General features: G+C 49.2%; 1 protein-coding gene across 3 annotated transcripts in view; it reads left to right on the top strand.

The window, feature by feature from the left end:
* DRC7 (dynein regulatory complex subunit 7) overlaps positions 1-16,863 on the top strand; it is a 25,937-nt gene extending 9,074 nt beyond the window's left edge. The window contains exons 6-19 of one of the 3 annotated variants that reach the window (XM_066584203.1): positions 1,259-1,417; positions 1,585-1,791; positions 3,004-3,132; positions 3,245-3,302; positions 5,003-5,131; positions 5,202-5,311; positions 6,389-6,491; positions 6,561-6,787; positions 9,469-9,684; positions 13,106-13,216; positions 14,196-14,312; positions 14,450-14,644; positions 16,380-16,519; positions 16,669-16,863. In XM_066584203.1, coding sequence (XP_066440300.1) covers positions 1,259-1,417; positions 1,585-1,791; positions 3,004-3,132; positions 3,245-3,302; positions 5,003-5,131; positions 5,202-5,311; positions 6,389-6,491; positions 6,561-6,787; positions 9,469-9,684; positions 13,106-13,216; positions 14,196-14,312; positions 14,450-14,644; positions 16,380-16,519; positions 16,669-16,759 — 1,992 coding nt within the window. In that variant the 3' untranslated portion in view covers positions 16,760-16,863. Of the gene's footprint in view, positions 1-1,258; positions 1,418-1,584; positions 1,792-3,003; positions 3,133-3,244; positions 3,303-5,002; positions 5,132-5,201; positions 5,312-6,388; positions 6,492-6,560; positions 6,788-9,468; positions 9,685-13,105; positions 13,259-14,195; positions 14,313-14,449; positions 14,645-16,379; positions 16,520-16,668 lie in introns of those variants that run through there. The other 2 variants (XM_066584201.1, XM_066584204.1) reach the window with 2 other exon arrangements.

Here is a 16,863-nt window from a genome sequence, read left to right as displayed (position 1 = left end):
TGGTTTCCATTCACACTGACCGGGCTTCCCTCCCCCAGCATGATGTTCCGCCACCAGGCTTCACTGTAGGGATAGTATTGGGCAGCTGATAAGCAGCGCCTGGTTTCCATTCACCCTGACCGGTCTCCCCTCCCCCACCATGATGCTCCACCACCAAGCTTCACCATAGGGATGGTATTGGGCCGGTGATGAGCGGCGCCTGGTTTCCTGCAGACAGAAGGCTTAGAGGCCAGAAAATTCCGTCTTGGTTTCATCATAGCAGGGAATCTTGTTTCTCGCAGTCTGAGGGTCCTTTGGGGTCTTTTTAGTATCTCCAGGGGGCTTCCATGTGTCTTACTGAGGAGGCTTCTTTCTGGCCCCTCCGCCATAAAGCCCAGATTGGTGAAGGCTGCAGGAATGGTTGACCTTCTGGAAGTTTCTCCCATCTGCACACAAGATCTTTGGAGGTCAGCCGGAGTGACCGCTGGGTTCTTGGTCACCTGTCTAACAAGACCCTTCTTCCCCTTAGTTTGGGGGTCGGCGGCTCTAGGAAGAATCCTGGTTGTTCTTCCATGTAAGTATTATGGGGGCCGCTGGGCTCTTGGGGACTTTCAGGGGAGCAGAAATGTTTTTGTAGCTTCTCCAGATCTGCACCTCTACACAATCCTGTCTGAGCTTTGCAGTCAGTTCTGTCCTCCTCATGGCTTGGTTTTGGCTCTGATATGTATTGTGAGCGGTGAGACCTTATATAGATGGGAGGGTCTTATGTCCAATCAGCTGAATTTCCCACAAGTGACTCCAATAATGGTGTAGAAACATCTCAGAGATGATCAAGAGAAATGGGAGCCGCAGAGCTAAATGTCAGGTGTCCTACCAAGGGGTGTGAATACTTATGTCAATGCAGAATGTAAGCTTTGCATTTTTAAAAAATGTACATAGATTTCTAATATTCTGTTGTCACTTTGTCATTATGGGGTACTGAGTGCAGAATGAGGGGGCACAACTTCAACTTAAAAAGTGTAAAAGGATGAGAGGGTGTGAAGACTTTCTAGACCCCCCTGTATGTCATTAATATTCAGGATGAGATTGGACGACTCGGCATCGAGGAATAATCCACTTTGTTCCTCTCTTGTCGGTTTGCGGTTGGTCTTCCTCATCATTGATGCTTTGTGTGACGTCCATTGTGGTGATCACCGAGCCCGCCTGCATCGGTCCTGCCGTCCTCCGCCGCCCTTACAATGTGCACTGCTCAGTATATCACTTGCATCTTGTTCTGTAGAGTCTTGGAGCGTCAGCGGAGAAGCCTCGCAGGAAGTACAGCGTGCGGCCTCCTAGGCAATTAGTCAGTAAGTTTGAACTCCAGCAGAAAGCCAAAAAGGAGGCAAAGGTGCCACCCTCGCACCTCAAACAGCACGAGGAGGATGAGCGGCGCCTGGCAGTAAGTACACACAATGTTCTGATTACTAGATTCTATAACTGATGGGCGTTGGGCGCTGCGATCCCTACAGCTCACATTCTCGGACATCGGGAAGGTGACCGGCTGTAGAATGCTCTAGTACTCCAGCTCTTATCATCCATGAGTTACAGCAGAACGACTGTCCACAGGAGACGGCAGACACCCTATATGGTCGCAGAGTCCACTGCTGGGTCTTAGTTTTGGCTGGGAAGAGAGAAGTGCCGGACCATTTCTTCATCGATGCACTGACAGGCAAAGCTTACGAGACAAAAGACCAACATTTTCTGGGTATCGAGAGTCTGTGGAATCATGAAAACTACTGGGCCAACATGCAGGACTGTCGCAAAGGCTGCAAGGTACCAGGCCTGGAGTTAGGGACCGTGGTATCTGATTGCAAATGCAATGCACCATGTAGGGAGTGACAGGATGGTGCATAGTGTAGGGAGTGATGGGGATGGTGCATAGTGTAGGGAGTGACGGTGCACAGTGTAGGGAGTGACGGGGATGGTGCATAGTGTAGGGAGTGATGGGGATGGTGCATAGTGTAGGGAGTGACGGGATGTTGCAACGTGTAGGGAGTGATGGGATGTTGCACCGTGTAGGGAGTGACAGGATGTTGCACCGTGTAGGGAGTGACAGGATGTTGCACCGTGTAGGGAGTGACAGGATGTTGCACCGTGTAGGGAGTGACGGGATGTTGCACCGTGTAGGGAGTGACGGGATGTTGCACCGTGTAGGGAGTGACGGGATGTTGCACCGTGTAGGGAGTGACGGGATGTTGCACAGTGTAGGGAATGACGGGGTGGTGTACCGTGTAGGGAATGACGGGGTGGTGTACCGTGTAGGGAGTGAAGGGGGGTGCATAGTGTAGGGAGCAACGGGGATGGTGTATAGTGTAGGGAGTGACAGTGTGGTGCATAGTGTAGGGAGTGACGGGATGTTGCACAGTGTAGGGAATTGCGGGGTGGTGCACCGTGTAGGAAGTGAAGAGGTGGTGCATAGTGTAGGGAGTGAAGGGGTGGTGCATCGTGTCAGGAGTGATGGATGATGATGCGTCATGTCGGGAGTGACGGGGAATAGTGCATCGTATAGGGAGTGACGGTGGATGGTACATTGTGTAGAGAGTGACAGGGTGGTGCATCGTGTAAAGAGTGACGGGGGATGGTGCATCGTGTAAAGAGTGACGGGGGATGGTGCATCTTGTAGGCAGTGACGGGATGGGGAATGGCACATCATGTAGGGAGTGACAGGGATCGGATATCGTGTAAGGGTTTATGGGAGCTGGTGCAAAGAGCGGCGAGAGTGCATTGTGGGGGAGTGATCAGATATGGTACATTGTGTAAGGAATGAGAGGGATGATGAAATCTGTAGGGATTAACAGTGGATGGTGCATTGTGTAGGGAATGACAGGCTGGCACACCATATAGTGATTGGTAGGAGCTAGTACAGAGTGTAGGGATTGACAATGGAGGGTGCAGCGTGTCGGGTGAACATTGGAGAGCTGGGTGATTGTACAACATGGAAGTCTGTTTATGAGGTCAGTGGGGCGGCCCTTTTTGTTTTGATAGGATCTGACCTTTGACCTGGGGGACCCCTTCTGCTGGGAGTTTATGCTGCTGAGCATGGTGAAGCCTGCGCTGCTTATCCCAGACATGAATGAGGAGGAAGATGATGATGAGGAGCAGAATGGGGACCAGGTGAGCTGCCCGCTATACATATACAGGATCTCATCAGCATTACGAGGCTGAGACTCAGGGGGGTCATGAAGTCCGTCAGCCATGAAGCATTAGTGCCTGTCTTCTCTTCCAGGACCGGGCCATGCAGATGCCAGTTTCCTGGGTGCTGCCCATTGTCATGACCCCAAAAGGTTAGTACCAACACTGAGATTACAGGCCGGTGGTAAATGTATTGTGGCTCCACCAGTACGAAGTCAGAGGCCTTAGCGTCCCATATCGCACCGTTCTATGGTCGGTGGTCTTAGGTCCGTGCAGGAGCATGTAAGGCTTTCAGTAGCATATCTATCTTGCTGGCTGTGACTCAGTTCAGACCCGTGGAGCCGGCCCAAAATCGCTTGTGGTCGGGGTGGAGTGTTCATTATCTGGTGCTGGGATGGTATAGTGGCCCCTCTCTTATAGAGTAAGGCAGCGTTTCCCAACGCCAGTCCACAGGGCACCTTAACAGGTCATGTTTTCAGGATGTCCTATAGTAAGAACTCCTGTAGTAATGTGTGAAGCACTGACCTAAATACATCACTTGTACAATACTGAGGAAATCCAGAAAACCTCTTGGGGTGCCTTGAGGACTGGAGTTGTGCACCCCTGCTCTACAGGAACAGGCTGCTATATAGACCGAGCCATGGCATTTACAAAGACCAAGCCATCGGATGGGTGCCGTGTCAAAGCAGACAGTATCCCACATGATTGACCTAGATGCAGCAGACAGTATCCCAAATGACAGGAGACAGTATCCCACATACAGCAGACAGTATCCCACATGAGAATATCTGAGGCACTGACAATACCTTCATCACCGGGTGCAATTCTAAGGAACGCCACAACACCTGACCTGTTCGGGTGCCTTGAGGACTGGGGTTGGGAAACAAGGGTGTAAGGCGTCATCCATTCATCTTTAAAGGGGTTGTCCCGCGCCGAAACGTTTTTTTTTTTTTTTTAACCCCCCCCCCCCCCCCCCCCCGGTTCGGCGCGAGACAACCCCGATGCAGGGGTTAAAAAAACAAACCGGAGAGTGCTTACCTGAATCCCGGCGGTCCGGCGTCTTCATACTCACCTGCTGAAGATGGCCGCCGGGGTCTGCTCCCTCCGTGGACCGCAGCTCTTCTGTGCGGTCCATTGCCGATTCCAGCCTCCTGATTGGCTGGAATCGGCACGTGACGGGGCGGAGCTACACGGAGTCGGCATTCTGCACGAGCAGCTCCATTGAATACAGCAGAAGACCCGGACTGCGCAAGCGCGGCTAATTTGGCCATCGGAGGCCGAAAATTAGTCGGCACCATGGAGACGAGGACGCCAGCAACGGAGCAGGTAAGTATAAAACTTTTGATAACTTCTGTATGGCTCATAATTAATGCACGATGTACATTACAAAGTGCATTAATATGGCCATACAGAAGTGTATAGACCCACTTGCTGCCGCGGGACAACCCCTTTAACTCCAGGTTGCCAGGCCGTAACCAAAGCGACCCGGGCATGAGGTAAGGAACAGGCTGGTCAGTGGCTGCAAAGTACGAGGAGGGGGGCACTTACTTTTTCACATATGCGGTTACATCGTGTCTGACAAACAGAGAACATTCCAGCTTTATCCAGGAATAGTGAACAAATAGTTTTCCTTATCTCATAAGAAGGGACAGATTAATAATGCTCCTTTATAAGCCCCCTTTACAATGAGGCCACACCCACTTGGAGAGACCACTCCCCTTTCTATGTTGAGACTTAGGGCAGGGTATGAATGAAGCCCTAGTGGTCCTATGCCCACAGACTGCATTAGTGGGCTAGTAGTAATGGCAGCTGTAGGGTCTCATCAACTCTTTCTGCTGCATCCCTCCTCCAGAGTTTGAGACGCGATACCCTCAGGGGAAGAAGCTTCTAAAATACAAGAAGGCTGAGCTGGAAAAGTGGGCGCCATACCTCCGGGGGGACGGGCAGGTGTCTCGTCTTACCCAGTACCAGGACACAGAATGTAAGTTCCAATTACCTTCGATGATGGAGGGGCTTCATACTCTAACACCGGATCCCACTTTCCTTCCCAGGCTCCAAGGAGCTGGAGGTCCAGGTGTCAGGGAAACGCTGCAAACAGGACCAATCAGGCCCACCCCAAAGCCCCGCTGCCGGCGATAAAGAAAAAACACCACACACGGAGGTCTGGTATAGCTCCTCGCACGGGGACATAACTGCGCACTTTATTACAGATTACATGGGTCTTATACCCTTCGGTCACGTCACTAGGAATGGGTGATGGTCTCATTGGCTCAAATTTACCGCATAACCATATATGTGAAGTCCGCAGTTCCGCCTGAGGCAGTGTTAGTCATATACGTAGTTAAAGGGGTTGTCCCGCGCCGAAACGGGTTTTGTTTTTTTTTTAACCCCCCCCCCCCCCCCCATCCCGTTCGGCGCGAGACAACCCCGATGCAGGGGTTAAAAAAACAAACCGGAGAGTGCTTACCTGAATCCCGGCGGTCCGGCGTCTTCATACTCACCTGCTGAAGATGGCCGCCGGGGTCTGCTCCCTCCGTGGACCGCAGCTCTTCTGTGCGGTCCATTGCCGATTCCAGCCTCCTGATTGGCTGGAATCAGCACGTGACGGGGCGGAGCTACACGGAGCCGGCATTCTGCATGAGCGGCTCCATTGAATACAGCAGAAGACCCGGACTGCGCAAGCGCGGCTAATTTGGCCATCGGAGGCCGAAAATTAGTCGGCACCATGGAGACGAGGACGCCAGCAACGGAGCAGGTAAGTGAATAACTTCTGTATGGCTCATAATTAATGCACAATGTATATTACAAAGTGCATTAATATGGCCATACAGAAGTGTATAGACCCACTTGCTGCCGTGGGACAACCCCTTTAAACAGTCTTTATCTAGATACTGGGAAAATAGCCGAGCACGCGGCCTTCATATCCGGTTCTTCCTTGCGGTTTTCAAGATACATTTTGTCTTCACCTTGCAAGGCCTTGGCATATCTGATTTTTAAGGCTACATATTAAGTTTTTCTACTATAGCATAGAATTAGTATGTATAGAAAAATAGAATTAGAATACATATAAAAAGAAAGACACATAACGATATATATACATACACATACATACATACACACACACACACACACATATATATATACATACATACACACACACATATATATATATACACATACATACATACATACACATTCGTATTTTCTACCTACAAATGTATATATTTCCCTCTCACAGGACTGGTTCCAGAACCGAGAGGACAAGCTGGATAGAAGACAGAAGAGCCAGTTTGGAGTCATCACTGAGTACTTCTCTCCGGGACGCGCGGACGCTCTGAAGGGTAATGACCGTATGACGTGTGGGGTCGGTACTCAGATACTAGGCTGCTAACCTGCCTGTTATCTTCTAGTTCACACCTTCTGCTCCCGGGCGCCAGAAACAGAGCGGACAATGCTGTTCTATAGCGAGGCTCGCCTGGATGGACTACAGAGACTTGAGGAGCAACCCAAGGAGATGCTGGAGATCTTCCAGGGCCGACAGGACCTCCTGCATTACCGGCACACGCTGTATGGACAAAGGCCAAAGAAAGTGTCCATAGCTGGAGGACCTATAGAGGCCAACCCCCGACCCATTCTGGTACTTACCCCAACCCATCATATCTATGAGATAAGTGACATGGGGGAATATTGCTGCACTAGGAGGAACTAATCGATCATAAGGAGCGCAGGTTACCCTATCCCCCTCCCCAATGCTCTAACACATTGTCCTCAATATCATGGCAAAAAAAGTCATGTCACCCACTACTTACAGTTGTGAATTTCTCCAGCCAATCCCCCGGGTCTCGGACCCCTGTGTGTTGGTTGGTGTGTCTCTTTAAGGGGGAGATACTGTTAGGGTGTGCTGCTGGGATCTGTTGTTCTACATAGGTTTCCAGCAGCATAACCCCACAGGGGCTGGAATTTCTCCAGCCAGGCAATCATCACCAGTCTGCTGCTCATAGATACCAGCTCCTCTGCTAGAGGCTACTAGGCTTTCCTCTGTTTGTTCAGTGTGAACAGTGTCATGTTCCTATATGTCGGTGCATGTGCTCCATGTGTAGTGTAAACAGTCCTGTTCAGGGTGCATAATTTGCTGTGTTGTATGCAAATCCCTTGCGGTGTGAGCTTTGTTCAGTTCTGCTGAGTTTTGTTTATCATCTAGGTCGAAGTAGGTCCCTAGGTTGCAGCGCGGGGCCGTCCTTGTCGGGACGAACGCCCCGCATGCAGGCAGGTTTCATGTGGAAGTTGTCTCGTTAGAGTAGGGACCTGCAAGACAAGGACCATTGAAGTGGGCTCATGGGCTTAATTATCTTGGCCAAACTACAAATCACTACCTTGCATAGTATCTATTTACATTTGTTTATGCGTGCAGCTATGCTTGGTCATGTTTTGGGTGTTTGTCAGTTAGTGTGTTATGTCTCTCCATGAGTTATGTCTGCTGTTTCTGAGTTTCGCCAGAGTTTTGCAAGTTCGTGAGTGTGAATAACGTGGCAGAATGTACACATAGGAAGGAGTGACTAGATGTAACAGCCTGTGTCCACCCACTGATGAAGAGCCTTGCATAGAGCCAGTGGTTACCCAAACTCATAAGCATGCAATTCCACAATCCCATAGCATGGTAGAGTTGGAAGGGACCTCCAGGGTCATCTGGTCCGACCCCCTGCTCAGTGCAGGATGCACTAAATCATCACAGACAGATATTTGTCCAGCCTTTGTTTGAACACTTCAATTGAAGGAGAACTCCCTACCTCCTGTGACAACCTGTTCCACTCATTGATTACCCTCACTGTCAGAAAGTTTTTCCTAATATCTAATCTGTGTCTCCTCCCTTTTAGTTGCATCCCATTGCTTCTAGTCTTTTCTTCTGCAGATGAGAATAAGGCTGATCCCTATGCACTGTGACAGCCCTGCAGATATTTGTAGACGGCTATTAAGTCTCCTCTCAGCCTTCTCTTCTGCTAAACATTCCCAGATCCTTTAACCATTCCTCATAGGACATGATTTGCAGACCACTCACCATCTTGGTAACTCTTCTCTGAACTTGCTCCAGTTTGTCTGTCTTTTTATATTGGGGTGCCCAGAACTGGACCCAGTATTCCAGATGAGGTCTGACTAAGGAAGAGTAGAGGGGGATAATGACCTCACGTGATCTAAACTCTATGCTTCTCTTAATACATCCCAAAATTGTGTTTGCCTTTTTGGCTGCTGCATCACATTGTTGACTCATGTTCAGTCTATGATCTATTAGTATACCCAAGTCTTTTTCACATGTGCTGCTGCTTAGCCCAATTCCTCCCATTCTGTTTGTGCTTTCTTCATTTTTCTTGCCCAGATGTAGGACTTTGCATTTCTTCTTGTTAAATACCATTCTCCTTGTTTAAAACTTACATCCCAGACTTAGTGTGTCAGCTCCTTTGAGCCTCAAAGCGTAACATATATAGCTGACAGTGTCTCTTATACACATGCTCTCTGTGTAATACAGACACTACCCCATAAAACATTTCAGACGCTTCACAAGTGTAATATCACATGTAATACAAATGTTCTTGAAATATTTAATGAGTATAGACACTTCTCAAAAGTAATTTCAGACATGTAATACACACTACACTTTGTAATAACACATGTAATGTAGACTGTTCCCAAGTATAATATTGAACCTGTAATACAGATATTCTTCATGTAATATCACATGTAATATAGATGCTTATCAAACATGTAATACAGACACTACCCTGGGTAATATTTCACACGTAACACAAACAGTATAATATTACATGTAATATAGACGATTTCCAAGTGTAATATCACATGTAATATAGGTGCTTTCCCAGAGTAATATCACACCTATAATACAGATGCTTTCCATGTAGTATGATACATGCAATACAGACACTTCCCCAGAGCACCATTTAATATCACCTATGTAATACAGATGTTCTCTATGTAATATTGCACATGTAATACAAACAATTCCTCAATGTAATATTACATTATGCTTCCTCAGTGTAATATCATACATGTAATACAGATGTCCTCTATGTAATATCACAATTTAATACAGACGTTTCCGCAGTGTAATATCAGACACATAATACAGATGTTCTCTGTGTGTTATCACATGTGTAATACAGTTTTTTCCTGTATAATATCACATGTATAGTAGAAGATATCAGGGCTTCCACATACTCCACTGTCTGTCACTGAGACAATCTGCTCTGACTCTGGTTTCCTCATATTTGTGAATATCTTAATTTTACCCATTTCTGTCATTGCCAGAAAATCACGGAACGTTTCCATAGAAACACCGATAAGCCTGCCAATGAGGATGTGGCCGAGCGGATCTTCCTGATCACTGAGGATCGCATCCATGTCCGCTGTCATCGGTTGGACGATCACATCACCACATCCACCTGGGAGTTCCTGAAGCCACCAAACCTAGGAAAGAAGGGGACGAATGTGTTGCTGAGCCCCGAGACCTGCATCTCCTACCAGGTGATGAGGAGCTATCCTCTAGCTATCTTCAGCAGGAGGGGGCGCTGCAGACTGTATGAATACCGGCAAATAGCAAGACACAGGGATGTCTGCAACGTAACCCTAGTGCCTTAGGCTCCTACAAACAGACAGGCACCAAGGCTGGAGAGGAAAAACGCAGGTGACGCTTCCGCAGGTGACATGTGTCTAACACAAGATCCAACCCAAACCTGAAGCCTCTGCACCATCATACTGGTCCTCCTCTGCCTCTGTTCACACTAGCAGTTTGCCTTCGTTGAGGGCTTTAGTCTCTCTGTTCCGTTTTTGGAGGAGAGAAAAACGGAAGTAGAACTGAAAAAAAGCATCAGTTTTTTCCCCCCATTGATTTCAATGCCTTCAGTTCGCTTCCATTCTGTTTGGTTTCAGGTTTTTAACTGGAACAAATAACAAAGTCAGATCCTTTTACTTTAACTTCTGTTTTTCTCTCATCTCTTCTCAAAAAAACAAAACAAAGAGACAGAAGCCCGGGAGGAAGTTCAAACGCTAGTGTGAACTCACCCTTATTAATGTCCTAGCACTACCTTACCATCACTGCCCTACCATCATCTCACCATTGTCCTGGTGTCCTGCCACTACTGTCCCTCAACTGTACTGCTCTCCTGCCACTGCCATCCCTATATCATCCTTCCATTATCCCAGTGTCCTGCCACTATTGTCCCACCAACATCTCACCAATGTCCTGGTGTCCTACCACTACAGTCCAACTGTACGGCTCGCCTGCCACTACCATCCCTATATCATCCTACCATTATCCTGCCACTACTGTCCCACTAACATCTCACCATTGTCCTGGTGTCCAGCCACTACTGTCCCACCAACATCTCACCATTATCCTTGTGTCTTGCCACTACAGTCCAACTGTACGGCTCGCCTGCCACTACCATCCCTATATCATCCTACCATTATCCTGCCACTACTGTCCCACTAACATCTCACCATTGTCCTGGTGTCCTGCCACTACTGTCCCACCAACATCCTACCATTGTCCTGGTGTCCTGCCACTGTCTCACCAACATCTCACCAATATCCTCGTGTTCTGCCACTACTGTTCCACCAACATCTCTCACCAATGTCCTGGTGTCCTGCCACTACTGTCCCACCATCATCCTGTCCCTAATGTGATTGCTCTCAGCAATAGAAACCAAGTAATCTTGTAGATAGGATACCTTTTAATGGCTAACAAAAGTACATGATGTTAGAGCGAGCTTTCAAACCTACTCAGGGTCCTTCCTCAGACTTATGGAGCAGATCTGAAGAACCATGCATTTATATATACATACATATGAAAAGGCACAGACATGGTTCTTCAGATCTACTCCATAAGCCTGAGGAAGGACCCTGAGTAGGTTTGAAAGCTTGCTATAGTATCATGTCTTTTTGTTAGGCATTAAAAGGTCTCATATCTACAAGATTACTTGGTTTCTCTTGCTGGGAACAATCACATTTTGCTGTACTGGCTAACACAGTACCAAACTTTTTCCTGGTGTCCTGGTGTCCTACCACCACCATCTTGGTGTCGAGCCACTACCTTACTATCACTGTTCTACTATTGTCCTGGTGTTTTTCCACTACCATCCCACCATCATTATACTGGTGTCTGGCCACTACTGTCTAGGTATCCTGCTACTACCATCCCACCCTCATTCCACCATCATACTGGTGTCTGACCACCAATGTCTCACCACTGTCCCACCATCATCATACCACTGTCCTTGTGTCCGGCCACTAATATCTCACCACTACCCCACCATTGTCCTGGTGTCCTGCCACTGTCCCACCATTGTTCTGGTGTCCTGCTACTACCGTCCCACCATTGTCCTGGTGTCCTACCACCACCATCTTGGTGCCGAGCCACTACCTTACTATCACTGTTCTACTATTGTCCTGGTGTTTTTCCACTACCATCCCACCATCATTATACTGGTGTCTGGCCACTACTGTCTAGGTATCCTGCTACTACCATCCCACCCTCATTCCACCATCATACTGGTGTCTGACCACCAATGTCTCACCACTGTCCCACCATCATCATACCACTGTCCTTGTGTCCGGCCACTAATATCTCACCACTACCCCACCATTGTCCTGGTGTCCTGCCACTGTCCCACCATTGTTCTGGTGTCCTGCTACTACCGTCCCACCATTTTCCTGGTGTCCTACCTCCACCATCTTGGTGTCGAGCTACTACCTTACCATCACTGTTCCACTATTGTCCTGGTGTTCTTCCACTACCATCTCACCATCATTATGCTGGTGTCTGGCCATCACTAGCTAGGTGTCCTGCTACTACCATCCCACCATCATTCCACCATTATACTGATGTCTGACCACCAATACCTTGCCACTGTCCCACCATTGTCTTGGTGTCCAACCAATACTTTACCATCAGTATCCCACATCATCCCACCATTGTCCTGGTGTCCTGCCACTAATGTGCCACCACTGTCCCAAAAGAAGAATGGTGAATAAGACAGGACCAGGCACGTTTGCCACGATGTCAGTGCAAAGAGATCCCTGCAACCACGGATTGAGATCAGTCTCCTGAACGCCGGTGCGCTGCGTACCATCAAGCGATGCAAGAATGTGTCGCCACAAGTTATCTGCTCTTTTGTCTGGTGTGAGCCACCTCATATATGATATTCAGTGTTGAGCCTCAATGATTGGGGTTCCCCCGTAAACATCAGAGTAACGATGATAAAAATGGATGATTTCAACTAAAACGATTGTCCATCAGGTGAAACCTAACAATGAACGATTGTTTTAGCCGACCGATGGCTCATCATCATCATCATCGTCTGGGAGGAAGTCGGCTGCATTTGAATTTTCCGGCGAGTAGTCGGACAAAAGGTCTTCCCTTGACAGATGAGCCGCTGTAACGGCCAACATGGAGGCTACTGCTCTTGTGTGTGTCTGTGAAACCATCGTTCACCAGTTGTTCTCCATAGACCTCCTCTCTGATGGGTACCACCTTGGTTTGTACTCCAGTGCTCGCTGCCTCCGGTAATGCCGTGTCATCCCCGGTGCCTCTGGCGCTCATTGTCTATACAGTTGGGGAATGATCGCGGTTAGCCGCACTCACGTAAGGCGGTTCTGGGACATCTCATAGGACTGGTGCTTTATATAGCTGTCAGTAAATACCCTGAAAATGGGAAGATGGAACAATGCATGTACAGCGCCACCTAATGGAAGGCAGCATTCCTGCAAGTCAACGTCAGACCGTTTAACAGGCCTTGTAACAATGACTGGGAGTATAAACCAAAGCCGGGGTCTTCTCCAGAACGAAAAAAAAATCTGGCTCATATGCCTTCTCTTTGCCAGGATCCCATCTGCTGCCACAGGACGCTGCTGTTTCTTACATGCTCTGCTATGTGTCATCCACCAGGTGGAGCCATTGGGGAAGTTTAACACACAGCTCTACGTTTATGAGACCCTCATTCAGCTCCAGCAAGGGGAGCAGAGTGCTCAGGAGGCCGTCCGGAGGTCCGAGGCAGAGGTACATGGAGCGGGGCATGAGCTGCTGGCATAAGTGTATGATGTAGGTATGGTGATGGAGGTGACACACGAGGGGCACAGTGGCGGAGGTGACACAAGAGGGGTACAGTGGCGGAGGTGACACACGAGGGGTACAGTGGCGGAGGTGACACAAGAGGGGTACAGTGGCGGAGGTGACACACGAGGGGTACAGTGGTGGAGGTGACACACGAGGGGTACAGTGGCAGAGGTGACACACGAGGGGTACAGTGGCGGAGGTGACACACGAGGGGTACAGTGGCAGAGGTGACACACGAGGGGTACAGTGGTGGAGGTGACACACGAGGGGTACAGTAACAGATGACGGGGGTTACACTGATGGAGGCGACGTGCTACTCTGATGTGACAAATGATGGAGATAAATTCATGACTGTGAAGGGGTACATTAATACAATGGGGTCCACTGATGGATAATAGGTACACTGAGATGACGGCGGTACACTGACAGATAATAGGGTACACTGACATAATGGGGGTACACTGACAGATAATAGGGTACACTAATGGATATGAATACACTGATAGATGATGGTAGGTACGCCAACGTGAAGGGGGTACACTGAGGTTGTGGGGGTACACTGACAGATACTGGGGTACACTGACATGATGGTGGTACACTGATGGATAATAGAGTACACTGAGGTTGTGGGGGTACACTGATGGATAATAGCACACTGATGGATGATGGTAGGTATGCCAATGTGATGGGGGTACACTGAGATTGTGGTAGTACACTGACAGATAATAGGATAGACTGATGGATAATGGGGTACACTGAGGTTCTGGGGGTACACTGATGGATAATAGGGTACACTGATGGATAATGGGGTACACTGAGATTGTGGGGGTACACTGATAGTTAGGAGTACACTGATGGATGATGGTAGGTATGCCAATGTGATGGGGTACACTGATGCATGATGAGGACGTGTCCCCCACAGGTGCTGGCGATCCTGTCCCGGCGGGCTCAGGAAGAGGGGGATCCACAGCTCACTATTTCTATTTATGACACTGAACGGAATGAGAGAAGCAAGGAGCAGCGGGCGCTGCAGGTGAGGGTCAGTAAGGAGCAGCGGGCGCTGCAGGTGAGGGTCAGTAAGGAGCAGCGGGCGCTGCAGGTGAGGGTCAGTCCGGGGGGCAGCTGCTTGCCTCCGGGGTGAAGCATGTGTAGACATGATGATGTGTTTCACCACAGGAGCGTGCCCGGCAGGAGGAGCGGCAGCGGCGGGCCGCGCTGGAACTGGATTATCTGGCTCCATACCTAACGCTCCTGGGAGACCCGGAGAAGGTGACGCGACTGCAGGCTCAGCAGGTGAAGGAGGACTGCCTGCGCGACCTGAAGAACCGGCTCATTCAGCAAGCCAACCTCATCCAAGCGCGCTTCGAGAAGGTAACTGTAGGTCACAGGGCCATCTACCTTCCCAGCAGGCAAACCGTCCGAATGCCTAGTAAATACAGGCCGGACGTCTGAGGAAAAGGGCGCAGTGACCACGTATCACATGTCGTGTCTTAATTCCTCCACGACCCCGTATATTCCCCACAGACTCCTCCACGACCCCGTATATTCCCCACAGACTCCTCAGCGACCCCATATATTCCCTACAGACTCCTCCGTGACCCGGAATATTTCCCACAGACTCCTCCACAACCCCGAATATTCCCCACAGACTTCTCCGTGACCTCGTAGAATCCCCAGACTCCTCAGCGACCCCGAATATTTCCCGCAGCCTCTTGTGACCCCAAATATTTCCCACAGACTCCTCTGTGACCCCATATATACCCCACAGACTCCTCAGCGTCCCCATATAACCTTCACAGACTTCTCTGTGACCCCGGATATTCGCCACAGACTCCTCTGTGACCCCATATATCCCCCACAGACTCCTCTGTGACCCCATATATCCTCCACAGACTCCTCTGTGACCCCATATATCCTCCACAGACTCCTCTGTGACCCCATATATCCCCCACAGACTCCTCTGTGACCCCATATATCCCCCACAGACTCCTCTGTGACCCCATATATCCCCCACAGACTCCTCTGTGACCCCATATATCCTTCACAGACTCCTTTGTGACCTCATATATCCTCCACAGACTCCTCTGTGACCCCATATATCCTCCACAGACTCCTCTGTGACCCCATATATCCTCCACAGACTCCTCTGTGACCCCATATATCCCCCACAGACTCCTCTGTGACCCCATATATCCCCCACAGACTCCTCTGTGACCTCATGTATTCCCCACAGACTCCTGTGTGACCCCATATATCCCCCACACACTCCTCTGTGACCTCATGTATTCCCCACAGACTCCTGTGTGACCCCATATATCCCCCACACACTCCTCTGTGACCCCATATATTCCCCACAGACTCCTGTGTGACCCCATATATCCTCCACAGACTCCTCTGTGACCTCATATATCCCCCACAGACTTCTCTGTGACCCCATATATCTCCCACACACTCCTCTGTGACCCCATATATTCCCCAGACTCCTGTGTGACCCCATATATCCTCCACAGACTCCTCTGTGACCCCAAATATTTCCCACAGACTCCTCTGTGACCCCATATATCCTCCACAGACTCCTCTGTGACCCCATATATCCTCCACAGACTCCTCTGTGACCTCATGTATTCCCCACAGACTCCTCTGTGACCTCATATATCCCCCACAGACTCCTGTGTGACCTCATATATTCCCCAGACTCCTGTGTGACCCCATATATCTCCCACACACTCCTCTGTGACCCCATATATCTCCCACACACTCCTCTGTGACCCCATATATTCCCCACAGACTCCTGTGTGACCTCATATATCTCCCACACACTCCTCTGTGACCCCATATATTCCCCACAGACTCCTGTGTGACCTCATATATCCTCCACAGACTCCTGTGTGACCCCATATATTCCACAGACTCCTGTGTGACCCCATATATCCTCCACAGACTCCTCTGTGACCTCATGTATTCCCCACAGACTCCTCTGTTCCTTAAACTGACTCTGCAGGTGACCTGCTAATTCTTACGTGCTGCTCTGTATCACCCACACTCAGTGTATACAGCATATCCACATATCTACCCCTGCTATATAACCCTCTATATCTTACTTCAGGAGACCCAGGAGCTGCAGAAGAAGCAGCAGTGGTATCAGGAGAACCAGCCGTCCATGGACAAGAAGGACGAGGAGGCATACTTAGAGTTCTGCTCTGAGGCCATGTTCCGCATACAAATACTGGAGACCAGACTGAATAGGTGATATTATGGCGCCATTATTGCTTCTGTCATGTGATCACTACTAAATCCCGGATCAGTTCTAAAGCCTGCTTGCACTCAGCCCCCGTTTCACATGTAAATTCCCCTCATTCGTCTTCAGCTTAATTTTCATTTCTATTTCTTCTCAGACACAAGGAACTGGCCCCCCAGAAGTACCTGACCCTCGAGGATCGGCTCAGCAAGGACCCCCGACTCTGTGAGCCGCTGCTCTCTCTCTAATTTGAACTCAACATATTGTCTTCCTCTAATAACGCTCCTTATATGTCTGTATCACTGTGCTATAATAACCCCGCAAGGGATATAATAAACATCACATATCAGCA

Source organism: Eleutherodactylus coqui, chromosome 11 (assembly GCF_035609145.1).
Source record: "Eleutherodactylus coqui strain aEleCoq1 chromosome 11, aEleCoq1.hap1, whole genome shotgun sequence".
NCBI lineage: Eukaryota > Metazoa > Chordata > Amphibia > Anura > Eleutherodactylidae > Eleutherodactylus > Eleutherodactylus coqui.
This window is presented reverse-complemented; position numbering and strand designations above follow the sequence as displayed.